At 51.0% G+C, this 25,885-nt stretch overlaps 2 protein-coding genes across 4 annotated transcripts in view; one reads left to right on the forward strand and one right to left on the reverse strand.

The window, feature by feature from the left end:
* PARP12 (poly(ADP-ribose) polymerase family member 12) overlaps nucleotides 1–8,573 on the forward strand; it is a 39,320-nt gene extending 30,747 nt beyond the window's left edge. The window contains exons 9-12 of the mRNA XM_072762893.1: nucleotides 3,182–3,257; nucleotides 5,088–5,218; nucleotides 6,112–6,263; nucleotides 7,453–8,573. Of these exons, the coding sequence (XP_072618994.1) occupies nucleotides 3,182–3,257; nucleotides 5,088–5,218; nucleotides 6,112–6,263; nucleotides 7,453–7,778 (685 nt within the window). The 3' untranslated portion in view covers nucleotides 7,779–8,573. The remainder of the gene's footprint in view (nucleotides 1–3,181; nucleotides 3,258–5,087; nucleotides 5,219–6,111; nucleotides 6,264–7,452) is intronic.
* Nucleotides 8,574–11,295: 2,722 nt separating this feature from the next.
* The window catches only part of TBXAS1 (thromboxane A synthase 1), a 162,707-nt gene continuing 148,117 nt past the window's right edge, over nucleotides 11,296–25,885 (reverse strand). For 2 of the 3 annotated variants that reach the window (XM_025982180.2, XM_025982179.2), the window contains 4 exons: nucleotides 20,146–20,237; nucleotides 15,708–15,845; nucleotides 13,948–14,110; nucleotides 11,296–11,471 (listed from right to left, as the gene is read on the reverse strand). In XM_025982180.2, coding sequence (XP_025837965.2) covers nucleotides 11,397–11,471; nucleotides 13,948–14,110; nucleotides 15,708–15,845; nucleotides 20,146–20,237 — 468 coding nt within the window. In that variant the 3' untranslated portion in view covers nucleotides 11,296–11,396. Of the gene's footprint in view, nucleotides 11,472–13,947; nucleotides 14,111–15,707; nucleotides 15,846–20,145; nucleotides 20,238–24,190; nucleotides 24,495–25,885 lie in introns of those variants that run through there. The other variant, XM_072762894.1, reaches the window with a different exon arrangement.

Here is a 25,885-nt window from a genome sequence, read left to right on the forward strand (position 1 = left end):
TATAACAAATCAGAAACCTTTTCTCTTAGTTTGTTAGTTCTCAGCTTTGTTTATAAAGTGTGTTACCCACAGAATTGCTTATTTTTTAGTGAAATGTATCTATCCCTTCTGCATATTGCTTCTGGATTTACAGTTTAGTTAACTGTGACTACTTCTACTTCTGGAAGTTATTTTTGATTCTTTCCCTAACCAGAGTCTACCTTAGATACAGTGTGGAAAAATCTGTCTCCTTTCTGAGACTGGATATCTTTTATTATGACTGTAACATAGTCTTCAGGGAGGGCCACAGACAACGCACATCAGAAATGAAAGTGATCATTTTGGTCAAATTCAGAGTAAGATATGACTGATTCAGGATCTCCCCACTGCATACCCTGAGAATCACAGAGTCAATGTAGTGAGGTTTGTGGCTCTTCTGATAACCCATGTGACAGCAGCCATGTAACTCTAGCAAGCGAGTCCACTGGGGGCTCTGGGGCCAACTGGGACTTGTAGAGTGGGTCACTTTCAGAAACAACTTCTCTGTTTACACAAATGACAGGATCCCTAAATATGATCTCCACATTCCCACATTCCAGAGTTCTTTTTTTTTTTTTTTTTACATTCCAGAGTTCTAATATGAGAATTTGATGTAGAGTTTGAAATGGCTTTTTTTTTTTATTATTTATTTATGATAGTCACAGAGAGAGAGAGAGAGAGGCAGAGACACAGGCAGAGGGAGAAGCAGGCTCCATGCACCGGGAGCCTGACGTGGGATTCGATCCCGGGTCTCCAGGATTGCGCCCTGGGCCAAAGGCAGGCGCCAAACTGCTGCGCCACCCAGGGATCCCTGAAATGGCATTTGTATATCAGCTTTCTGGTTTTAGTTCCTTACTGTCCTTGTATCCTCCAAAAAAAATGTTTTATTCATGTGATTGGATCTTATTTTTTCTTCCCACTTTATGAAGATATTTTCAGTCATTTCATTTTTTTCCCCTTCTACTAGTTTGGAAGTTACAAACTAGAGCAGCCCGGGTGGCTCAGCAGTTTAGTGCCACCTTCAGCCCAGGGCATGATCTTGGAGACCCAGGATCGAGTCCCATGTCGGGCTCCCTGCATGGAGCCTGCTTGTGTCTCTGCCTCTCTCTCTCTCTCGAATAAATAAATAAAATTTTTAAAAAATAAAGGACGTTACAAACTATATTACCTTTTATTTTAAAGGTCATACTAGAAATTATAACGTGTTTTTAGGTATGAGTTGATCAGTGTCTTTGTCTTCTCATCAGCTGATAGAAGGGCTTTCATATACCTTATTCCATTAATTTCCTCTCTTGTTTTTAAACTTCATGAGGTACTGTTACTTTATACTATGAATGTTGCATTAAATTCACTCACATTTTACTACTTTGTCTTTTCACATTTTCTTAGATGGAGGTCTGTTGGAAGACTGTATTTTTGTTTGCCTGAGTATATCTTTACTTTGCTCTCAATCTCAGAAGATATTTTCACTGGCTATAGTATAGCATCTTGTGTTGTGGTTATTTTCTCCTAGAACATTCCACTGTCCCCTGGTTTCCATTGCTGCTTTCGCAAAATCAGCTGTTAGTCTAACTGGAGCTTTTCCAGAATCCCTCTTGTCTTCCTTTGACTGCCTTTCAGATTGTGTCAGTCTTGCTGCTAGACACTTTTATTAACCTGGTGTGGGTGGGCTTGTGCTTTTATTTATCCTGTTGGAGATTCTTGGGACTTCTTAGACCTTTGTGTCACTCTGAGAGTCTCCTTTGTTCTCTTTAAAATTGCCTCCAGCCTTTCTTCTCTCCTCTTTTCGGAGCTTTGGTTGGGTTCTGACTAGATCTTGGCCTTCTCTATCTCTCCTCTGTGTCCCAGCTTCTCCACATTTACTGTCTCCTCCCTGCTGGGGCCACATTCTGGATAACCACACTTGCTGTCTAGTTCCGCTCACTCCTCTCTCCTCAGGTGGTTTCCCCTGCTTGCACAAATGTCTTTGGAACCTCTACTAGCAAGGACTGTATCTTTCACTTCTGGAAGTTCTTCCTGGTTCTTTTCCAAACCCTCCGCATCTTTTTATAGCTCAGTTTCTTGCATATATTTTTAAAGTTTGTGTTTTACGTCTTCAAACATGGAAAGAATAATTGTTGTGCTATAATCTGCCTTGTAATTTCAGCATCTTAAGTCTTCATGGTCTGTTTCTGGCTGATTCTTGCTTGTGGGACCTTGATTAGTTATTTTTAAACTGTGCTGTTTTTCTAGGAGAGTTATTTGTGGGAGTTGTTTGAGGCTTAGGATGAAGGTACATGTCTCATGCCCGTAGAAACAGAAGGTAGATCTATTGTAGGAAGAACAGCATTCTGAAACAGAGTCAGAAAGATTTGGAATTATAGTGACACAGTCCCTGTTCCTAGACCTGTTGGGTCATGTGTCTTTTAGAGCTTAGACTTTATTTTATCTTTTGGAAAGATATGGTGCTTGTGTTATGTGAGATCTGTAATTAAGCATGCTAATATCGCAGCAGTATGAAATAACCATATGCCCTTAGCAGTTCCAGTCAAACTTCTACTGCCAAATGAGGTGGGGTTTTTTTGTTTGTTTGTTTGTTTGTTTGTTTGTTTAGGATTGATTTATTTTTTGAGAGAGAGTGTGAGCTTGAGCTTTGGGAGGAGAGGAAAAGGGAGAAAGAGAATCCCAAACAAGGCTCCCTGCTGAGTGCAGAGCCTAACACAGGGCTCTATCTCATGTCAGACACTTGACTGAACCACCCAGGTGCTCCTGCCAAATGAGTTTTGATGTAAATTTTCTGTTCTTTAAAAATGTTTTGTATGCCAATTATACCTCATTGAGGCTGCTTGAAAAAAGAATTCTTTGAATTTTAAAATTGTGGATAAAAGTTTGTACATGCTGCTTTTATCAGATACTCTTTGCCTTCCATGCAAGAGTTGAGATACAGGTGAGAAATGGATTCCTCGTGCCTGATTGTTTGGGTTTTGGCCACATGAGCAAAGATAGATGTACTTCTACATGGTGGATAGTGTGCTTATTAGGTGCTTCCTCACCTTCTACCTGCTTTTACAAAATGGTATACTGAGACCCAAGACTGGTGGTACCAGCTAGTGGAAGCTGCTTAGAGTAGATCTGCTGGAGTCTAAGAACAAAATATTTCAGTGTTTTTGTTTACATTTTGTAGCAGCGTCAAGTTTCAAGGCCCAAAGAGCATCCCAGACCATTGGGACCCCTCAGCCCTGCCAGACCCTGGCTTTAAGGTATGGGACTCGCGCTGCCTTGGGTCATGGAGGAGGGTGTTCTTAGACATAGTTAGTGAGCCGACTCCACCACTGAGGAAGCTGTGTGGTCAGGCAAGGGCAGGAGAGAGGAGCTATAGCTATGTGGGGTTTTATTTTCAGGTCGTGGGGACTTTAAGGCTGAATGCTCACCATTCAGAAGAAGATGGTTGTGGCCCCAAGGGGAGAGAATATATTGTGGATCGAGGATGATGATCTGGAAATTTCTGGAAAGGGCAGAAATAGGAGCTTAACAGCTGCTTAGCCAAATAAGTATTAGTTTTACTAAGCAAGAAAAGAAAAACCAGGGGAGGATTTGAGTATGATGAGGGATATGTAGAGGGGGAGTTGCTGTTGGAAGGTGCCAGATACTAGAAGATAGGGAACATCAATTCAGATGGCTCATGTAGGGCCTGCCAGCTAATGAGACCTATGCTGAGTTCTGTAGAGTATTCAGGCCATTGTCCATTACCACCTCTTGAATGTGAGGGCACTCAGATGGCCTTCTGATGCTGGCCCCCTGTCAGGCACTGGGCATACAGGCTCTGTGTCTGTCTGCCGTGAGATGTCGACTCTCATTGGGTTGTACAGAATGTACACAGACTCCAGCAACACAGACACATGTGAGAAGGGCTAGGCGAGTTTGAACAATAGTAGTCAGTGTCACAGAACGAGGTGACCATATTGAGGGGAATAGAGAAAGCTTCACTGGGTCCACACCTAAGTGATGGCTGATGCTCGTACAGGCAGAAATAGGGGAAGAACATACAAGTCAATGGAAATTGCATAGGGAAGGAGCCCAGGTCCAGATGGAGGGTGTGCACAGACACTGGGGGAGCAAGAGGGAGGTCAGGGTTGTGCTCTGGAGCTCTTGGTCGTGAGGCCAAGCTGAAGGCCATGGCAGGTATGGGAGCCCTTGACAGTCTGGTCTAGGAGGGGCAGGCTGGTTCCATATTTGAGGAAGAGGAATTTGGTGTCCTCCCATGGGATGGGAGCAGGGAAATAATTTCATTTCAGCGTCATAATTTCAGTTGCAGGAGACCCATGGACATTCAGACTGAACACAGGGTAGGGGAAGGCCATGGTACAGAGGGATTTCTCAGGAATTCCCAAATGTGCTGTCATGGGGCCAAGCCTGTTTAGCTGGGAACAGGGGGGCTGGTTAGGTGCAGACAGCAAGTGCAGGAATTGGTGGATTGTCACTGTGCAAATGTCAGCTGCCCTTGCTCTGGGCCTCTCCTGGCGCATAGGGAGTGATATTCCCTGAGCAAGACACTAAGGGAGAGGTAGGCTCACCTGGGAGGATGCGGTAGCACCAGGCACCATCCCTGCACATCTCATGGCGCTCCTGAGTTGATGTGTGCCCATCTACCAGCCTGCCTCTTCCTTAGCACTTGCAGTGTGGCGTGCTCCCACCACACTGCTGCCTGTGAGCCCAGATCTGCTTTAATAGGGTTTGCCCGCCTCCACCAAACAAGTGTGCTCCACATTTATTGACACCAGCTCTGGTCTTATAGACTATATAGTCTGCCCTCTATGGGTACCGAGGAGGAATGGGGACACCCAGGGTGGTGTTGGCATGAACATAATGTATCTGCCCTTTAGGAGGATTTCACAGTGAACAAAAGGAAAGTGACCACAAACTGCCTACCCCCCCATTACACCTGAAGAGACTACATGTCTGGGCCAAGGGAGAGTAGTGATCACTCTGGTCTTGCCTGCAGTTCTAGCATTTTATGAGCAGACCTGGAAGGGACTGATTTATATTTTACACTTTGATGATAACAGAGAAAAAATGTTTGCTTCTTGTAGAAAATTACCCTCAGTTCTTCATCGGACGAGTATCAAAAGGTCTGGAACCTCTTTAACCGTACGCTGCCTTTCTACTTTGTTCAGAAGATTGAGCGAGTCCAGAATCTGGCCCTCTGGGAAGTCTACCAGTGGTATGTTAGGGGCTCATTGTTAGTGGGCTGGTGACTGTCCCTCCAATCCATACACGGTAGGCTAGCTGCTTGCCAAATGTGTCCAGGGTTTGAGGGACAACCTGAGATGGCAGCCATTGCTTGCCCGGTGTTGGTGGCATCAGGAGCTGTGTCCCTGCTTTCCTCACCATCTCTCCATCTTTACGGCTTAGTGTCGGCATATTCCTCAGAGCCAAGGGGACTAAAGCTGCCCTAGTAACAGAGCCCGCACTTGCACATGTGCATTCTGCCTCCCTGCGTGGAACTGGTCAGTAGGAGCCACCTGCGCCCCAAGGCACATAGAGCTGTTGTCCTGACAGCCAGGGAGCCAGGCCTCATTTTCGGGCCTGAGGACTAGCATGTTCTTGGGTGCTCAGCAACTTGTCCTTGTAGAGAGAAGGTCTGCAGCAGGTCACCAGGGAGGGAGGGCCCGAGGTCCTGCTGACCTGTCCCCAGAAGAGGGGGTTGGAGCAGTGTCATCTGTACTCTGGGCCCAGGGATGAAATCAGGGTAGCTTAGAGAAGGTAGAGGGATGGCCCCTCAACTGACCAGCATCTCCCAGCTTCCCTGGCTAAGCTCCATCGGGAAGCAAGGTGGTGAGGAAGAAGAGGTGGTGTGTGTGCTTGCCAGCGGCTGGCCTGCTGTGGGAGTGCAAGAAGCTGCCGACATCTAGATCTGTGGAGGGAAAGGCTTCCCTTCTGCTCTTCACCCAGGTCCCGTTGCTCACCCTCTTTCCCATGCCCTGGCGCCTGCCTGGTCTCATGGGCCCGGACTCCTGATGCTTCTAATAAAATGTATTTTCTTGGGTCGAGTGGCCTATATTTGGCAGCAGGCACTCTCTGCCTCCAACGTACATTCCTCTCCCATGATTCTAGGCAAAAAGGGCAAATGCAGAAGAGAAATGGAGGGAAGATGGTAGATGAGCGGCAGCTCTTCCACGGCACCAGTGCCAGTTTCGTCGATGCCATCTGCCAGCAGAACTTTGACTGGAGGGTCTGTGGTCTTCATGGCACTTCCTATGGCAAGGGTAAGGGCAAAGGTGACCCCACTGGCAGAACCTGGCTTTACTCTTTTAGAGCAAATTGATGGAGGGCATGGGGGAACCAGCATGAGTTGATGAGCTGGGTCAAACTCAGTGAGTGAGGACCCCTGGCCCTCGGGGGGGGGGCGGGGTGCCTAGCCGGTGGCCCCCTTACTCCTCTGTGTGCAGCTGGGAGCCTCACCCAAGGTTGGAGCAGGGTTTTGTGTCCCTGTGGAGTAGAGGCCCTGGAGATGGTGAGCATGAGTCAGGGGAGACCAGGTGCCTTCCCAGCCCCGAGCCCGGCCCCAGGCTGTTGCCTGCATGATCATTAGGATGAGAATCTGAATACTTGAGGGATGCTTGTGTCCATATCATTCCAGCCATAATGGGAGTTCTCTATTTTCCTGTGTTATTTTTAAACTTTATTTGGAAATAATTTCAAACTCGGGGAAGTCTCCAGAATAATATTTTTAAAACTCCTGCATAAATTTTACCTAGATTCATCAGCTTAACATTGTGCCGCATTGGCTTTATTTCTTCTGACTCATTTGCAAGTAAGTAGGTGGCATAGGTCCTGCTCTTTCCCCCTTGAGCACCTCCTAAGAACGAGGACATTCTTTGCCATAGCCATGACATGGTTGCTAAATTGAAGCATCTTGTGGTACTGTCATCAGCAGTCCCCCTCTGACTCTATCACTTGTCCATCAGTCAGCCTGAATCAGGTGTGGCAACAGCTGTGGGGGTGGGATGGACAGAAGCCGGTGGTGGGTCGTATTTCTGCATATGTGTATGTGGCAGTCTCTGATGCAGGTTCCTGTTTGCTGAGCTTCAGAAATCTCTGCTAGGCTGCCAGTGGCTACGGTTCCATGTATGGGATCTTGTTACCTTTCTGCACCAGCCCCATGAGGCTGGCATGACAGCCCCATTTTAGAGCTGAGGAGAAGACTGAGGTTTAGGGGCTAAGTAGTGATGTGCCCAGGGGACCCTTAGGATTTGAGAGAGGCAGAACTTGAGTTTTCTGTCTCAGAGTTAGGTGATTCCCCCTAATGCCCTTCGTGAGGGTAGAGGCTAGGAAAGAGGGAGGACAGGGAGACAGGAATGTCTCCTGGTTGACAGGACACCTGAGCCTCCCCTGCCAGGCTGCGGGCTGTGCCCCCCAATACCCCACTGAGCCCACACGTGTCCTTCCTTGCAGGGAGCTACTTTGCCCGAGACGCAGCTTATTCCCACCACTACAGCAAATCTGACACCAAGTCCCACACGATGTTCCTGGCCCGGGTGCTGGTCGGGGAGTTCATCCGAGGCAACGCCTCCTTCGTCCGCCCCCCGGCCAAGGAGGGCCTTGGCAACAACTTCTATGACAGCTGCGTGAACAGCATGTCGGACCCCTCCATCTTCGTGATCTTTGAGAAGCACCAGGTCTACCCGGAGTACGTGATCCAATATGCCAGCTCCAACAAGCCCACGACGGGGACCTCCACCCTCTTCTCCTTGGCGTCTTTCTTTAGCAGCCGGCAGTGAGCACACAAGGGTGTTTTAGGTGCCTTTCAGGCATGTCTTCCTTGGCGTTGCTATTTGGGAAGGGTTTTTTTTTTTTTTTTAACAAAAACTTTTAATGAACTGTTCATTTAATGTTGACTTCCTGATGAAGTTACAGTCTTAATCTCACTAATAATGGTTCTGTTTTAAGCCACTTTTGGGCTCATTAGTAGACTAACCAGAAGTGATTATAGGTGGGCCTGTTATTGCTTTTTACTAGTGGGTTAAAGTTTTATTATTTACACTCTTTGTCGACTTTGCAGCTGATTGGCACCAGGCACAGAGTTTCCAGATACTATTTTATGGATTGATTTTAAATTTAACTTTCTGCCTCTGCAGTGAGTAATTTGGTTTTTCAGGGTCTCAGTGGCATCTTGTTTAATTTTTTGTCAAAATGACATAGTAGCCATCATCAGTCCAGGAGGTAGTCACTCTGTTGCTCTGGCTTTAATCCAGGCACCCCTTCTTCTCCTGGGCTCCTGCCCTTGGAACTGGCCCATCTATCTTGGTGTTAGAGCAAGTGGCTACTGTGTGGTATCACTGTGGCCCTGTCAGTTTCCCTTTGTCCTGGAGGGGTCAGCATCACTTAGTGGAAGGTGACATGGATGAGGGGCTGCCCCCAGGGATCCCCAGGGCTCTGCCCACGAATGCCCATTCCCACATCTCCTAAGCACACTGGATACCCTCTGAATATGGGTTTTCTGTTCCTGTGAGATTTGGATACCTGTGCTGCAAATGTCACGATGGAGTATGGAAATAAAAGAATATTTATCTGAAGTGCACGACAACCAAAGCTCATTCTTCAGCGTCTATCGAGCACCTGCTGGGTAGAGGCACTTCTCTGGGTGTTGGGCTATAACAGAGCCCCCATTACTGCCCTTGGGGGCTGTGTGTGGACTTATCCTGAAGCTGATGAGCCTGAAGGTTCAGGGCCTCTCACTTGCCGGGGCACCTTCCACAACCCTAGGAGGGGCCCTAACTATATGGCCACATGGTCTTACATCTCTGTTATATTTGCAAAAGTTACATATTTGTATTTTTTTTCTTCCCCACCCAACCCCTGTAGTTCCAAGTTCCACAAAACCCAGATTCACTACTGAGCAGAGGGTGTTGTGGACATGGAGGGGTGGGTGCATCCTGTGCATCTTTCACTCACTCACAGCAATTGATGGGAGTCTCTCTGGGCACTGACTGGCTCTGCTCTGGGGGAGGAGGAGCTGGCAGGGCAGCTCCGTGTCTTGAGGTGGCTGTACTGTTTGGTCTCTGGGTCCTTAGCAGTGGACTGTCCCTCCTCCCCTACACCCTTCTTGCCCACCCCCACCTTCCTAATACAGTGTGTCCACTCCACGTGACGCCTCCGCTTCTGTCACTTTATCCTGGAGCTCTCAGATCTAAGGTTGTTGAGTTTTTCCATCTCTGGACCAGGGTTAGGGGGTGCCCTGGAACTTTACCCAGGTCAGCTAGTCAAGGCATAGAGGAACTGAATTATATGACCAAAAAAATGCAGCAACAACAGTACTACCTTAACCACCTGCAGGGCCGGTCACCTCATTGTACATGGTAGGATTTTTCAGAGGCCCCAAGATATTTCTGCCATACCCTGACTGATCCTGAAATTTTATTTTCGATTTGAGTCCTGGTCCTACTACAGTGGAGGTGGGGAGCCAGAGGAGTGTCAGGGAGAACCATTAAGTCAGATGCTTGCCTGCTGAGTCTTACATGGACCTGATCCCCTGCTCATTAACTATCTGGCTGCTGGGAGCTGAGTGGTGGGCAGCAGGGATGGTCCAGTGGGGAGTGTGGGTGGGAAGAATGGTTGGAGAAGCCTGGTGTGGAGGTGATCACATGCTCCAGAAAAGGCAGTTGAGCTAGAAGACTGCAGAGGTGCTGGATTTGCTCACCTTTCAGAAGGCAAGCCAGAAGGAATACCAGCTTGGACCTGAAATTTGAGAGAGGGCCGGGGTCCATGTGGCCAGGCTGTAGCCTGGGAGGGGGTGGGCACTGTGATGGGAAGAAGTCAAAATGACGGTAACTCTCTCGGTGCAAAGAGGCGGTGGGACCCACGGCAAGTGTGTGAATGACTAGTCCTGAGGACCTGATCGGGATCCAGCTAAAGGGTCCTGTGGAGGGCCCAGTCCATGCCATTTCCTGCCCTGGTAGCTGGTGTTGTGCATCAATGGTGGCATTTCGGGAGAACTGGGGATTGTGGCTTGAAAGAGCAGTGGGGCCAAGCCCAGCAATTCTAGGACAGTAGGAAGCCTCGCTGCTGTGTCTGAAGGTGGTAGGCACCTGGACAGGAAGGTGAGGGCAGCTAATGGAGCTGACAGGCCGGGGGGTGCCGGGCACAGGCTGTGCTCTGAGGAGGGAGCCAGGTGCTCAACTGGGCCCTTCTGCAGGATGAGGCTCTGCGATGGCCACAGAGGGTCAGGGACGGGAGACAGAGCCATCAGGAAGGGCAGATGGCTCACCAGGAATGGGAATGTGTGACTTTCTCACACACTGAGTGTGAGTGTGAGCCCCAGGGTCAGACATCTAGAAAGGGCTGGGTCGCAGAGAGGAGCAGTGGTGACAGCAGGGGTGCAGAGAGAGCTGTGTGATGGGCTGGCCGGGCAGCTCCTAGAGCTGGGACCGTGCTGGGGTCCAGGCTGCCTTCTTGCCTCCAGGGAAGCCTGAAAGTGAGAAGAGGGCTCTCCAGGAGAGGACGTTCGGGGAGCCCGGGGTGTTCCGAGCTGCAGTGGGAGAGGGCCCAACGGCAGAGGCAGCATCCACAGCCATGGATACGTGGAACCCTCTTGAGCCAGCTCTCCTGAAACAGCCTTAAGGCAGGTCAGCCTCTGGGAGCCGCGCTCACAAACTCCTGCCCAAGATGCCATCTACAGGACACCTAGCCCCTCCGCGCTGCTCAGATGGTACGTAGAGGACGAGGCTCTGACCCTGGTCTGCTGCTCTGTTTTCCAGATGAGGACACGGAGGCACAGGGATGTGGGACGACTAGCAGCCCTGACCACATGCAGCTCGTGGCAGGTGTGGGCTTCAACTTGCGAGCTCTTCATTGAATTTCAACTTCTCAGCAACACGATAGTTATAATACATTCACTTCTATATTTTGACACTTTGATCAAAATTAAGAGAAGTCACAATGCCTTGTACATTTGTTCCTCTCTTCTGTGCATTAAAACCTTACAAAGTTAGTATTTCCTATGTAGGAAAATCAAAGCATCAGGAAGCTTCTGAGTCACTATTGAAGCTGGGCTTCCAATAAATGTCCTTTTTTAAGTCAAACGCCACAAGTGCACCAGGGGCTGGTGCCATCAGGGCAGCTCACTGAGTGTCCCCGTGTCCCTCTGCCCTGTAGGTTCCTTCTTCCATCCTGAGGCCAGGACTTCCTTCAAAACCCCAGACGCTCATTTTGACAAAATTACATTTTTGCTTGTTTACCAGCAATCTCTGATTGAGCGAAGTGGATCAGCGGCTCATATATCATCAGCAGAGTCAAAACTAAGTGCAACAAACATTTATTAAGCATTTGCATGACAGGCACCCTTTCAATGGTTTCAGTGATATTTTCCCCCAACTCTGAGTTCCCACATGAAGCTTTTGTCAGCGGGAGACAATCTTGATGTAGATGCCATTCTTTGGACCTAGGGCAGATTTGGAGTCTAGCTGCAGTGGTACCTGAAAGAGAGATGGATAGATGGCTTACAGCTAACCGCACCTACGGGAAAACTCTGGAACTGGGCCTGAAGCGGGGTTTGGAGATGAGGGACAGCAATACTGAGTGAGCAAAGCAGCCTCCCTGGCAGGGCCTTGAGAAGCCAGCAAAATTGTGTCTCGGGGACACTGGGTGCTGGGGCCCCAGCAGCACCCTGGTGCTTGACCCTCTTTCCCAAGTTAATAAAATACTGCGGTGAGTAAGGTACTCAGTCCTGCATTTGTCCTCCCAAGAAGCCTGCGTAGGAGGTAGTAGCAGCTCACTTTGCACGTGAAGGAATGGAGGTTCAGAGAGGCCAAGCAACTTGCCCAAGGTTACATGACTGGAAAGTGAAGGGTAAATCCTCAAACTCTCTCACCTCTTCTCATCTCACTCCCCAGTGCCCTAGCAGTAACTGAGCAGCGCCCCCTTCCTTCCAAGGGGCTTTGGGAGAGTGGCTGTCCCCTTCTCACGTGTGCTGTGGTCTAGCCTCACCGCCATTCAGAAAGCTTTCCTCATGTCCAATTTACAAGGCAGATTGATGGTGGACTGGGGACTTGGAAGAAAAGCCAGAGAAGTACTCAAGAAGCAGGGTGTCCCCTTGAGCCCTGTGTAAAACGATGGTTCAGTGGTTAATGTGAATCCTTTAAGGGGATGAAGAATCACCCTGCCTTAGTGCTGGGGCCTTGGTGGGCTTTTCAGATGTCTTTGAGGGGAGACAAGTTATATGACCAAGAAACAAGATGAACTAGCGTTATCCTGTGGTGTAGCCAGCCAGTAGCACATGTGGCAACTGAGTACTAGAAATATGATTAGTGCAAATGAGGGGCTGAATTTTGTATTTTTTATTTTTAAAGATTTTATTTATTCATGAGAGACACAGAGAGAGGCAGAGACACAGGCAGAGAGAGAAGCAGGCTCCCTGAAGGGAGCCCGACGCGGGACTTGATCCCGGGACTCCAGGATCACACCCTGGGCCAAATGTAGGTGCTAAACCACTGAACCACCCAGGGATCCCCTGAATTTTTTATTTGGTTATCAAAATTTACATTGCCACATGTGACTAGCAGCTAATGTATTAACACCGCTCTAGAAAAACTGGAAACACCACTGGACTCCCAAAAAGGAGATCAAATGGGGCTAACGAAGTCAGGGAGGGCTTCCTGGAGGAGTGGACACCTGGGCTGGGGCTAGGAATAGGAGAAGCCTTGTGGGCAAGACTTCTCAGGGGCCACCTCGGGATTTGAGGGAACACCAAAAGATTTGGAAGATGGGATTAGTCTGGGGACAGGGAAGTGGGAGGGATGGCATTCCAAGTAGGGACGAGTGCACGCGAAACCCTCCTGGAGTGGGAGGATAGGGCTGGGGATACAAAGTGGGCTCAGACGGGCTCTCTCTAGATCCAGCAGGCTCGGGGACACATGGCTGGTTCTTTTTTCCTTCTTTTTTTTTGTATATTTTTGTTTATTGGAGTTCGATTTGAACATGGCTGGTTCTTGAGCTGGGGAATGCCAGGCCTAAGCAGTGTGTTGGGACCACGGTCTGGCTGCTGTCCTGTCTGTCAAGATCAAGGGTAAATGAGACAAACCCCAAAAGGAAGTCCTGCACCCGGAGCACCCAAGTCATTTGGGGGCCTGCTCTTCTGTTTGGCTCTGTGGTCCCAACTTGCCCCTGCCTGTCTCCAGCCTTGGACGCCGTCCTGTTTGCAGAGGCAGCGCCACTCTCTGAATCCCACGGTTGACCATTCATCGCTGCGTACTTAGCGCCTGCGCCCCGTGCCCTCCCGTCCAGCCGTGGACAAGCACGAAGGGGCACAGTGTTCAGGCCGGAGGGGGAACAGCAGACACTGCCCAGAGGTGGCTGGATGCAGAGGGAGAAGGAAGGCTTGGGGTGCGGAGCGGGCCAGATCGGGTTTGAGCCCGTCTCTTCACTTTCTGGCTAGTCCTGCATTTGCTCCTGAACATTCGCTCAGCGAATGCGTGAGCACCTGCCCCAGAGCCTGGTGCTGGAGGCTCCAGCAGGGAATCCGACAGACGCACGTTCCTGCCCTCCTCACAGAGCCTGCGGTCCACGTAGGCAAGTGATTTAACCTCTGTGAGCTTTATTTTAGCTCCTCACCCGAAGAATGGGAATAATGAGACCTACCCTGGGGAAATCACCGGCTCGCTTAGCTGAAGAAGGAAGAGCTGCGGCCTTGCAGGCCCAGCTTCGCTGTACAGAGACAGTCAATCGTAGTAACAGGAATGCAGCCTTGGGTTACGTGCCGGGCTCACCCCTGAGCACTTGTGTGGACCCATTTAATCCTCACGCAGCAGGAACAGGGAGAAGGGGTTCTTGTTATCAGCCCCCTAAACACTCATCAAGAAACTGAGGCCAAGAACTCGACTGGGAGAGCCGGGGTGAGCACCCCACCCAGCCCCCGACCCCGCACCCTGGCGCCCGGAGCAGCCAGGGGCTCACCTGCGTTTCCGGGCAGGCCTCGAACCGGAACTGGTGCAGGACCTGCAGCAGCGTCAGCTTGACCTCCAGCAGCCCCAGCCGCACCCCGAGGCAGCTCCGGGGGCCCGCGCCAAACGGCAGGTAGGTGAAGGGTTGCTGTCGTCGCTGCGCCTCGGCCTTGAACCTGCGGGGTCACGCGGTCAGGGTGGGCCAGGGACACCCGCCTCCCTTCCCGGGGCCTGGTCAGCCACTGCTGTGGCCCAGGGACCCCTTCATCGGAGGCCACGCTCCTGACAAGTGGGCCTGAACCCCACTGCGCTCAACAGAATCCGTTGTCCCATGGCCTTGTCCCTGGGGCCCTGGAGCTGGTGGCCACTGATCCCCGAGCTTCAGTCCTGCCCTCTGCTCTGTGTCCCAAAGCCCTAGGGGCACTGCTGATGCAAAAGAATCACGGCGGGCAGGTGGGGGGCGAGCATGGGTGGCTCCATAGGCTAAGATCTACCTTCTGCTCAGGTCATGATCTCAGAGGCCTGGGATGGGGTCCCCCGTCAAACTCCCTGCTCAGCGGGGAGCCTGCCTCTCCCTCTGCCCCTTCCCCTGCTCATGCTCTCTCTCAAATGAATAAAATCTTAAAAATAATACAAAATTGAATCACCTGGAAGGCCCACTGGGCCCTCCCCTTAAGAACTGATTGCTAGTGGATCTGAAGGCTCCTGAGGATCCACCAGGATGAAAGTCTTCAGAAACCACACCCCTCACCTGGGCCTGTGGCTTCAGTCCCCGCGAGCCAGCGGAGGGCAGCAGCCACCACCAGCTTCCTGCGCAGGTTCCCTGGGCACCGGCCCTCCCAGGAGGCCGTGTCCCGTGTCCCGCGGGTTATCCGCCGTTGCCACACCGGGCGGCTGTCTCCCCTGCCCACAATTGCCTCCCTGGTCCAAGCGATGACACTGGGGCCCCTGGGGCTTTCTCTGTTCCAACTGCTGCAGAAAGTCTACCTGCTACCGAATAGCGTGTGCCCCGTGGGCCCCAGGACAGTAGCACTAGGGGTCCGCCACCGTTTTCGTAGTGACCAGCTGGCTTCAGCGGCAGCCCTGGCGCCTGACAGTCACTGTGCTCCCAGAGCTGCTGCGGGCGGGGTATTATTTATCAAGGTCCGGCTGCCCGGTGATGGGGGGCGGTGGGGGGGAGAGTCGTGGCCTCTTTCCACAGGAAGTTGGAAGGCCCAGAAGTGGACACAGTGTCCACTTGCCAGGTCACACCAGGAAGGGGTGTCCATCGTTTGGATGAGGACGGTGTGGCCTCCTGCTCAGACATTTTCAATCTGGGAGCCTAGAACCAAACCCCAAGTAGGGGGCAGGGGCGTGGGGAGCCAGGCTAGCATGTTAGCACAGCTGGATCCCATGAATTCAGGGAGAAATTTTGTTAATTACTCTTGTTTTGGAACAAGCTCCAATTTTTTTTTTTAAAGGACATGATGTTTTGTTATTTTCCAGCGCACGCCTGAAATAGGATCCCGTGTCCTGTTTCTTGGCTGGGACACACAGGACGCCCAGCTGAAGTTGCCTCGTTGCCTGCACGTCAGGCTGCCGAAATGCTAAATCTCTGGATTCTCTCTGGGGCCTTAAAGACAGTGCAGTTATTTCCTTTGGCAATCCTGTCTCTCAGATGTCTGATTGCTAGGACTTTTAACGGTTTGGGGATGACTTTGCTACATCTTTGTCTCCCCTTGGCCACCTCCAAGTGCCTCCCACTCGCATCCCTCTCAGGCCCACAGAGCTCACCTCTCGGGGTTGAAGGTCTCCGGTTGTGGCCAGTACTCAGGGTCATGGTGTAGGGCGCCCACGGCCACCTCCACCACGGCGCCCGCGGGGATGCGCAGTCCCCGCACCTCGCAGTCCCGCGCCGCCTCCCGTGTGAACCTGTGGGGACACGTCGGTCACCCCTGCCTTGATGGCCAGCGGCAATGAGGAGAGTGTAGGGGGAGACGGGGACAGGAGGCCCGGCCCTCTGGCAGGGGTGACCAGGATGGTTTCCACCCCCTGCCCTTGGCGCCCTACTGCTCACGACCCTGCAGCCTCTAGGCTCCTTAGACTCATTCGGCCTTGGATGAAATGCCGTCACGCATGAAGCCCGAAGAGCTTGTCTCAGGCCTGGTTAGGGGGGCACAGGTACCTCCCAAGGGCTTCTTCCTGTGGGGGCGCTTGCGGGTCATTCCCCAGCCACGCTTCCCCCTCATCTGCCATTCGTGGTCAAGCCCCTTCACATTGCCCTGGCCCAGCGGGTGCCTGGGGGCTCCATCGGTGGAGCGTCGCCTTCAGCTCCTGGCACCATCCTGGAGTCCGGGCATCAAGCCCAGCACTGGGCTCCCTGCTCAGCAGGGAGTCTGCTTCTCCCTCTCCTTCTGCCTCTCCCTCTGCTTCTCCTTCTCCCTCTGCTTCTCCTTCTCCCTCTGCTTCTCCTTCTCCCTCTGCTTCTCCTTCTCCCTCTGCTTCTCCCTCTCTCTCTGCTTCTTCCTCTCCCTCTGCTTCTCCTTCTCCTTCATTCTCCCTCTGCTTCTCCCTCTCCCTCTGCTTCTCCCTTTCCCTCTACCTCTGCTTCTCCTTCTCTTTCATTCTCCCTCTGCTTCTCCCTCTCCCTCTGCTTCTCCCTCTCCCTCTTCCTCTGCTCCTCTCCCAGCTCATTCTCTCTCTCTCTCAAATAAATAAAAATATAAAATAAATAAATGGCCTGGCCCCTGATCTCCATTCACTGTCTATATCACCATGGATAATTTCTACTAGAGGGGAAAACTTCTGGTCAGATTGTTTACCAAGCGCCACGGCACAATCCCATTTACATTGTATTTTTAAGAGCTAGACCACAGATGTTTGCATATAAACATAAAATTTCTGGAAGAATACTTGAACTTCAGCCATGATATCTTCCAAGGGACTGGGGTGGAGGATGGCAGGGGGCCAGAAGTGCCAACAGTTCTTTGGATCCTTCTGTATTGTTTAGGTTTTTTGGTTTTTGATTTTTTTAAAGTATAAGCATATTATTTTTGTGATACAGATAATTACTTTAAAATGAAAAACTATCTATGCTGGCTTTTATTTCAGATTGTAGAACTGGACTTTCCTAAATATCGTAGGGGAGATAAAATTATTATACTAATTATCATTATATTTTACTCTTGCTTATAAAATAAATTAAGAGCAACCCGAGGCTCCTTGCAGCATTTGTCACTTGGTTAGGAGCCTTTAATGTAACAGGAGAGGCCAGGCCTGGGGGACCCTTATTCGGATCTTAAGCTACCAGTGCAATTAACATGTGCTTGGAGCTGGTGGCAAAACGCCGGTGCTCAAATCAGAGCAAGCAGGTGGGGGTCTCTGATGTCCACAGCCTCGGTTCTAAAGGGTCAAACTAGGCTATACTGTGACATCCTTTTCTTTTTCATCTTTACTGGGAAAATATCCTGGACCAGGATCCAAGACCCCCTAGAAGCCAGAAAATAAGCTTTCCCTTCTGTATGTAGTGGGGCCTCCTGTCTCGCTAGGCTAGGCCATAGATAAGGATAGAAAAATCTGCTGGATTATACCATTTAGAATCCTGGATTCACATTGATAACACTTCAACAAGAGTTGGGATGTTTTCCACAGGGGCCATTCTGAGCTTTTTGTGTGGATAATGGTTATCTGTCAAGGTGTGTCAGGGCTTGGAAAAAGCCAATGCACTTTTCTGAGATTAAAATAGTAAAGAAAAATAAATACAGTTCGCCATTCTCTCTGTATTCACCCCGAAATCTGTTGCCTGGACCGAAGTGAATTGGCCTCTCATTTGGCTGAGAATAACGATGGCTTGCAGAGAGAAGTCAGCAGAGCTGATATGGCTAAAAATTCTGGTGGAGTAGGTACAGAGGAAGGTGAGGCCCAGGAGATCACGGCTCGCCCAGGATTGGAGCGGGCTGGAAGCTGGCCATTCGCCTGGAAGGCGGGCCTTCCTCTCTGCACCTCACACCTTGCATGGCAACCACTTAGAGTGTCCGGCTTTTCAGATGTTCTGTCCACTGTCAGTGCACCCTTGGGGTGGGCCAAGCAGACGCTGGGTGCCCACTGAACACACGGGAAGCAGAAGCACAGAGCAGCCCAGAACATACCCAAGAAAGATCACACAGCAAACTAAGGGCATGGATGTGAGGACCGTCGTGGCTTTCTGTCAAAATTTGTTCTGTGATGATGGAGGCCTGGCACTGCATGTGATTTTACGAGGGGATCGACCGGTTCATCCGAATTCCCTAGTTTCTGGCCTGCCTTGGAGTGGGACCAGCAGCCCCTGGCTCCCCAGAGCAATGCCTTCACCAGCTGCCTTTTACACGGTACTGTTGATAAAGGGTCACGGGGAGAATCGATCAGAGCATTTTGGTGTCGAAGAACCTATACACTTTGTCACTCAACACATCCTCTCAACCAGGTCTCCTGCGATGAGTTCTTGATTGGGTTTAGATCCAGGAAATGACATGTCTTTGATCACTTTATAGACCTTCCTCTCACTAGAGAACACGACTGTTCAACTCTGCTGGTTTTCCTCTCTGGCAGGAGCCTCTGCAACCGAGTGGGGACCTGACCCCAGTTATCGGCCCTCTCTGGGGTCCCGTAAAGGCTTCTTTCCCCTAGACAGCCTTTGTTCTATCACTGAATGTCTTATTTGGAGCTTCATTTTAATGTGTATAGCAGCTGCCCACAGTTCTCTTGGAAGGAAGCTGGATATAAATCATGAAAAAACAAAGATTGAATGACAGTTTGCTCCATGGCTCCCAAGGAAATCAGAGAAGGCCCGTAAAGTCGGTCTTAATACCAGGAGAGGCACTAAGAGAGAGCAGCAGCAGCAGGAGAGCAGCAAGGCAGGCCCCGGGGCTGACTGCTCTGAGGGGCGGAAGCCTGTGTGCTTGAGGACCATGCGATTTCACGCACATCTCCAGAATTCTCTATATTTGCTCTGGGTCTGAACGCTTTGGACAAGAGCTACAATCACACTCTTGACGATGTTTTTGGTTTGGAATATAATTCTGAGACACCTTCAAAGCATCCACATTTTCTCTTTTTAAAATGGGCACCTGGGTGACTCAGTGGTTGAGCATCTGCCTTCAGCCCAAGGGTGATCCCGGGGGTCCTGGGATTGAGTCCTGCCTCAGGCTCCCTGCAGGGAGCCAGCTTCTCCCTCTGCCTGTGTTTCTGCCTCTCTCTGTGTGTCTCTCATGAATAAATAAAGTAAAATAAAATAAAATAAAATAAAATAAAATAAAATAAAATAAAATAAATAAAAAATGGCTAAAGGGACCTCCTTCTGGATTATATGGTATATGAATTCATAGGCATGCAGAGTGGAACTTATGATGTACAGGCTAAATGCTATGTGTTGTTTCTGTTTCTAGAAACTGAAGTCTGGCCACTGTTTCCCTCCCTAAGGGCCTGGGGCCCCAAGTTAAGACCCTGTGCTCCATGGACTGCCTCGCTTAGGGGGAGTTGGAAAGAAGCAGAAGACCAGATTCCTGCTCTCCAGGCACTCACAGGTTAGTGTGAGTGGGTGTCCCCGGGTGAAACATTGCAGAGGGGTTGAGAAGTGTCCGAGAATATAATTGAAAGTACAGTCTGTGCAAAGATGCTGGGGGAGGACAGGCAAAGTGCCTGGAACTGTGAGTCTCGGGTTGGACCTCGATGGAAGGGGCCGGGGTGAATTGTTGGGAGAATGAGGAGATGCCTTCCAGACCTTGAAAGGATCCCCCTGGAGCATCACTTCCAAGGGCAGGAGTTTCATCTGCTGATTTTCCAGTGTTTGGAATAGCATCGGCTTGATAAATAGTTGCCAAATGAACAAATGGATGAACAGACAAGCAGGCAGGGGGACTAGCTGAAGCCATTCAAGGCTGGGAGGCCAAGGAGATGGTCTTGGATTGGGGAGGAAGGTCATGTTAAGAAAAGACCAGTGACACTCTGAGAAGCTGGTTAAGGTAGAGGAAAATGAGCCAGACATTGACTGCTAGGGTTACTCTCTGGAAGCTATTGCACCCCAGGGGATACGGAGAAACCCAAGGCTCAGGCCTCGCCCTCCAGGGACTCGAGTCTGGCATCACACAAAGGGTGACTGATGTCTAGTGAGGATCCTAGACGGTGATGCCAAAGGGGCTTTGGAGGACTGCGGGCTGGGGTGGGGTTCGGGGTGGGGATGGGGAGCGGGGCGTACCTGAAAGCCGGGGGGTAGATCCTCAAGGTCTCCGCAATCACCATGTCCAGGTAGGGCAGGCCTTCCTGGAGGCTGCAGTAGTCAAGGGCCGTCTGGTGATGGTGGTCGTGGTGGTGCGGGGGTTGTGACAAAGGAAGAAAGTCGAGTTACAGCGAGTCACACAGCCTTTCTGGCTTCTCCATTAGCATTAGAGTCCCACTCCCGCTTAGCAGACTCGCACATGGAGATGCCGCAAATGCACAGTGTAGGCCGGCGCTCCCCGTGTCCTGGTGTCCCTGTTCCATGGTGCTGTATGTGACCGAGGACGAGCCGGCCCGGCCTGGGACTTGGGGGATCTTTGAGTGTCACACAGAGAGGTTTGGTTCTAGGGCAGTGGCAGCAGGTGCAGCCGGGAGCATTTCCGGAGCCTGGTGGCTGCGTGTAGCACAGACACGACCTGGGTCAGTCCCCCCGCACCCCAAGAGGCAGCTGCTCCCCCATCTCTCAGATGAGAAACCGAGCCTCGGAGGGGCGGCCACGGAGGCGGTAACTGGTATGTCATAAAGTTAAGAGACGCAGAGTGACATCGCAGCAAAAGAAAAAGAGTCCTGGTAACACACAGGATGAATAGTGACAAAACCCAAAGAGCTCTTATAAATCCGCAAGAAAAGGAACTAGGAACATGGTCAAAACTATGAACAGGCGAAGCAGAGAAGGAGAAATAAAGTTGCCATGATGAAAAATATGAATGAAAAGGAGAGTTCGTTACTCGCCAGTCAGAGCAGGAGAGGCCAGGAAATGTAGATTAGGTACTAAAGGGCGAAGGTGTGGAGAGGCCTGACCCAGCACCCTGTGTTGGGGGGACCTCAGTGACCCTTGGACTGTGCCCCGGTGGGAGAGGAAGGGACACATGGGACGTGAGCTGGGAGCAGGATGTGGGTGTGAGGGTCGGAATGGGGTCATGGAGGCTTATTCGCTGCTCTGCTGGGTTTCCCCGCATCCTCCCTGTCGCCCCGTGTCCTACAGAGCCTGAGTGGTCCCCTGTTTGGTAGGGGACAGCCTCCTTCCTTGCCCCAGATAGCTGCTGATGCAAGAGCAGGCCTCGGCGGGGCGTTGCTTTCTTTGACCTCCCCTCCCTGAGGAGCGCAGAGGGCCCGTCCAGGCTGCAGCCCCCAGCTGTCGGTGGATGGCCCCCGGGGGGCCCTGCTCCACCCCCGGGAGCCACTGGGGCCTGCAGCCGGCCACGGGGCTGCCCCCCAGGGTCTAGTGGCTGGCAGGAGGGTTCAGGGCCCCTAAACACACGTGAGGGCCTGACTCCTCGGCCCACGCAGCATCCCCGTGTGGGGAGAGCCTCCTTGGGGGAGTCTGGGCACCTCTGTTCTCCTTTCTGTGTTTAGTGGTTTGATTTGTGCTTGTTTCTCCTGGCCTGTGAGTCACAAAATACAAATTGTGTCATTTCAGTGATTCTGCATGTGAGTTAAACACTCTGATATTTACATTTGAGACTGGCATTGCCTGGGTGGCTCAGTCGGTTAAGCATCTGTCTTTGGCTCAGGTCATGATCCCGGGGTCCGGGGTTCAAGCCCCGTATTGGGCTCCCTGCTCAGCAGGGAGTCTACTTCTCCCTCTGCCTCTGCCTGCCACTCCCCCTACTTGTGTTCTCTCCCTCCCTCTCTCTGTCATTCTCTGTCAAATAAGTAAACACAATCTTTTAAAAAAAACAAAAACTGGCATTGCATGATAGAAAAATGAATGGTAAGATTCATGCTAGAGAAGAAGAAGAGAGAACCTTTGTATCTACTGTTGTTGGCACTCTCCCCTGCCTTTTGAATGAGGGGCCACATATTTTCATTTTGTATAAAACAATTGCGTGGTTGGCCACGCAGGCCATGGTTGATGTGAGCCTCCGACCCAAGGGCACCTGTCTGGAATTAGGATCGCGTGCAGAGAGAGAGAAGCGGGTGGAAAGTGAACACAGGTGAGTCATGAACTGTTGGTGACCATGTTCTGCCTTTGGAGAAGGCTCCCTGGTGTCCCTTAGAGCCTGGTTTCTGCTTGCCACCCTCCGGGATGAGTAGCCTCGTGGGTGGTGGGTGGATCAGTCCTCTCACAGTGTTTTCTCACTTAACGGCCTCAGCAACAGCTACTTCTGTCATCTGCAACCCAAGGAGACGTAACAAATGCAGAAAATGCAAAAAAGAAAAAAAGAAATGGTGGCACTGTGCACCAAAATACAGAACTATATCTCAAAGAGAAACCAGGTCTGGAAGCAGCGTCCCTAACAGTAGATGGTATCGGTTTCCCAAACAGAATTTGTGATTTGGAAGCTCTCAGCATTTATTAGAGAAAGAAAACTTTTGAAAGCAGCCTAGGGGAATTGGATATTATAAAGTCAAAGGGTTCGTGTATTCTTTCTCTGGATGAGCTTTCTCCTGTGCTTCTAAGCTGTTGGCTCGAGATCCACATGCAAATATCAGCTTGGTCCAGTGGTTCTCAAGGTGGCTGAACATTAGAGGCAGTGGGGTGGCTTTTAATGTCTAAGGATGGTTGGGCCTTGCCCCCCAGGATTCGACTGTGGGTGTGAGGTGGGGCCTGGGCACCAGCTCTCCCATCCCGCTCGGCCACTGGCCACTGTAGTGTGAGCCCCAGGGAGAGACCACTCATTAGCCCTTCGGCCATCTACCTGTGATCCCTCCCGTGGGAGGAGTGGGCAGATGGGGCGGAGGGAGGCTCGCGCCTGCACATTTTAATCAAACCCAAGTGAAGCAATGAAATTCAAGTCTCTGTCCCATTGACAGACCAGTCCACCCATCTGGACCTTTGCCTGGACCTAGTTCTTTCGGGAAAATCAGGGATAAAGGGGTCCTGCACCAGTCCTGCCAGCAGAGGGCAGCAAGTGTATGGCAAATGGGGGACTCCCCGGTGACGCTGGGCCCCTGCTCAGAATCACAAATTAGACCCAAAAAAGACTTGGGAATCATGCATGCATCCAAATTCTTCATTATAGAGATGAGAAAAATGAGACCCAGAGAGGAAAACCTTCAAAACCAAAAGCACATAGCTAGAACGTGAAGCAGAAAACCCATGTTTTAATTCAGCAATCCTGCCCCGAACCCCTGCTACCTGGCAGGTGCCGGGCTAGGTGCTGAGGATCCCCAAACGAGCAAGTCTTGGATCTCTGGGGAAGCAGACTTCTAAGCTAATCATTATCCTGAATGCAGAACGTGTTCTAGAATGGACTTGGGAGGACCAGGATACAGTTCTGAAAACTCATTCATTTAGGCGCCTGGGTGGCTCAGTGGTTGAGCGTCTGTCTGCCTTCAGCTCAGGTTGTGATCCCAGGGTACTGGGATCGAGTCCCACATCTGGCTCCTTGCAGGGAGCCTGCTTCTCCCTCTGCCTGTGTCTCTGCCTCTCTCTGTGTGTCTCTCATGAATAAATAATTTTAAAAAAAGAATTAATTCATTCATGAATCTTTAGGACACATGCTAAGTTGGTGCCTATGGTGGGCCAGGCCCTGACTAGGCATAGAGCTCATAACATGCAGACCCTTCCCACCCTCCCAGGACCTCATGGTCTATCTCAGGATGCGAACCAACAGCAAGGATTAGGGAGTGGTGAGCATGAGGCTCTGCTGGAGAACAGAGAAGGCCACACCTCCCAGACATTCGGGATCAAGGAAGCTGCCAGAAGGAAGGGTTGCCCAAACTGAGATCTTTATGATGAATAAGAAGAAGCCAGTTGAAAAGCAGGTGGGCTTGTTTGGATGTTGGCTCCACCAAACAAGTCTTAAAAAAAAAAAAGAATCCATGAGTCCATCACAGGATCCTGAATCCTGACTGGATATTTGAAACACTTCGGAAATTATGGTTCATTGGTTTTCAGTGTGATGATAGGATGGTGGGCCCGTTTTGGAAAAGAGCCCTTCTGTTTTAAAAAACAGAATGAAATATTTACAGATGATAGGACATCTGGGATTTTTTTTTTTTTAATGTGGAAGTGGGGAAAGGAACAGAAGCAGAGTGGCCGCAGCAGACTCTTGTGGGTGCTGGGTGAGGGGGACTGAGTTCTCCCAAGTGGCCTTTGAGTTTATACAGCTTAAAGTTTTCCTTTGCAAAAAGCTAAAACACCAAATAGAAATGTAAATAACAACAGCGTGTGGAGTCGCCCCATGCACAGACTTGGAGCTGCGCTCAAGAATTAAAAATGGTTCTGCGAGGCTGGCCGAGTGGGAGAGGTGTGGTTTGGAGCCGGATCTTGTAGGACAGTTGGCAGTTTTCCGGGCACAGAAGGCAGAAAGCCCTCCCATGCGGGGCGACCTTTCGGGCTGAGTCAGAAGAAGTGTGGTGGGCGTGGGACCTGGTGGAGGGCTGGCAAGAAATGAAACAGAAAAGGTAGTTATGCTCTATGGGCGCGATGTGTTTTTCTTTGGCATCTAGAAAAAACCCACACAATTAAAAAATGCTGGTGGTGGGGGGTGCGGCGGGGGGAGTGGTGTAGAATTCACTCGAAGTGAGAAAGGGAAAGGAAGGGTAGCTTAGGCAAGAAAACGTTTTCCCTTGGAAGAAAAGGCTGGCCGGCTCACCCCAAATGTTTGAAATAGCAGCAGCAGCATCGCAGGCAGGAGGCTGGGAGCTGGGAGCTGGGAACTGGGAGCTGGGAGCTGGGAGCTGGGAACTGGGAGCTGGGAGCTGGGAGCTGGGAACTGGGAGCTGGGAGCTGGGAGCTGGGAGTTGGGAGCTGGGAACTGGGACCTGGGAGCTGGAAGCTGGGAGCTGGGAGTTGGGGACTGGAAACTGGGAGTTGGGAACTGGGAACTGGGAGTTGGGAACTGGGAGCTGGGAGCTGGGAACTGGGAGCTGGGGGCTGGGAGTTGGGAGCTGGGAACTGGGAACTAGGAGTTGGGAACTGGGAGCTGGGAGCTGGGAACTGGGAGCTGGGAGCTGGGAGTTGGGAACTGGGAGCTGGGAGCTGGGAGTTGGGAGCTGGAAGCTGGGAGCTGGGAGCCGGGAGCTGGGAGCCGGGAGCTGAGGCTTCTGGCCCAGCTCCTCCCTTGCTGTGGCCCTTGGCGCTCAGACCCTTGGTGTCCCCACTTGGCCCGGGATGTCAGGAGAACCCAGCGGGGTCTGAGCAGAGTAGCCTCTCATTTCAAGCCAGGAAGCACGTTAAGCTTCTGTGTTTCCAGAAGATAACATTAAAAAGCGATCCCGAGGGCTCTGACTCCATTGCACGGCCCCATATTACTCAGAATCAACCTGTCCTGCTGTCCCCAACGCTGGCCATGCCTCGGGGTGCCCACTCGGGGTGTCCCGCCAGGGTCTCGGCCCTGGATGCACCCCAGGGGGCTGTGGCCTGGGGCCAGTTGCCAAGGCAACACCAACAGGTCACCAGGTCTGTAAAGTGGGGTCCTGCCCGGCTGGCAGGGCAGGGCAAAGGAGCCGGTAAGGTGACAGGTCTCTGGAAAACATAATGCACCAAATGAGCAGATAATCCTTCCATTTGAATATATTGGGTGGCAGGGAGCTCACTGTAGCACCGGGCCTTCTGCGGCATGTGTTAAATGACTCTATAAGGATGTGTTAAGGAAGAAAGTGATTTTAAAATCTTATAGAACTTATTTCAGCTGGGACTTATTTCATAAAACAAATAGCTGTGTTCTCAGAAGGTTGAAAATCAATATTAAATATTTATTAATATCCAATAGTGGGAAATGTGGATTAAATAGTAAATATTTGATTACTAACTATTGGGGGAAATATAG

This window comes from Vulpes vulpes, chromosome 7 (assembly GCF_048418805.1).
Source record: "Vulpes vulpes isolate BD-2025 chromosome 7, VulVul3, whole genome shotgun sequence".
Lineage (NCBI taxonomy): Eukaryota > Metazoa > Chordata > Mammalia > Carnivora > Canidae > Vulpes > Vulpes vulpes.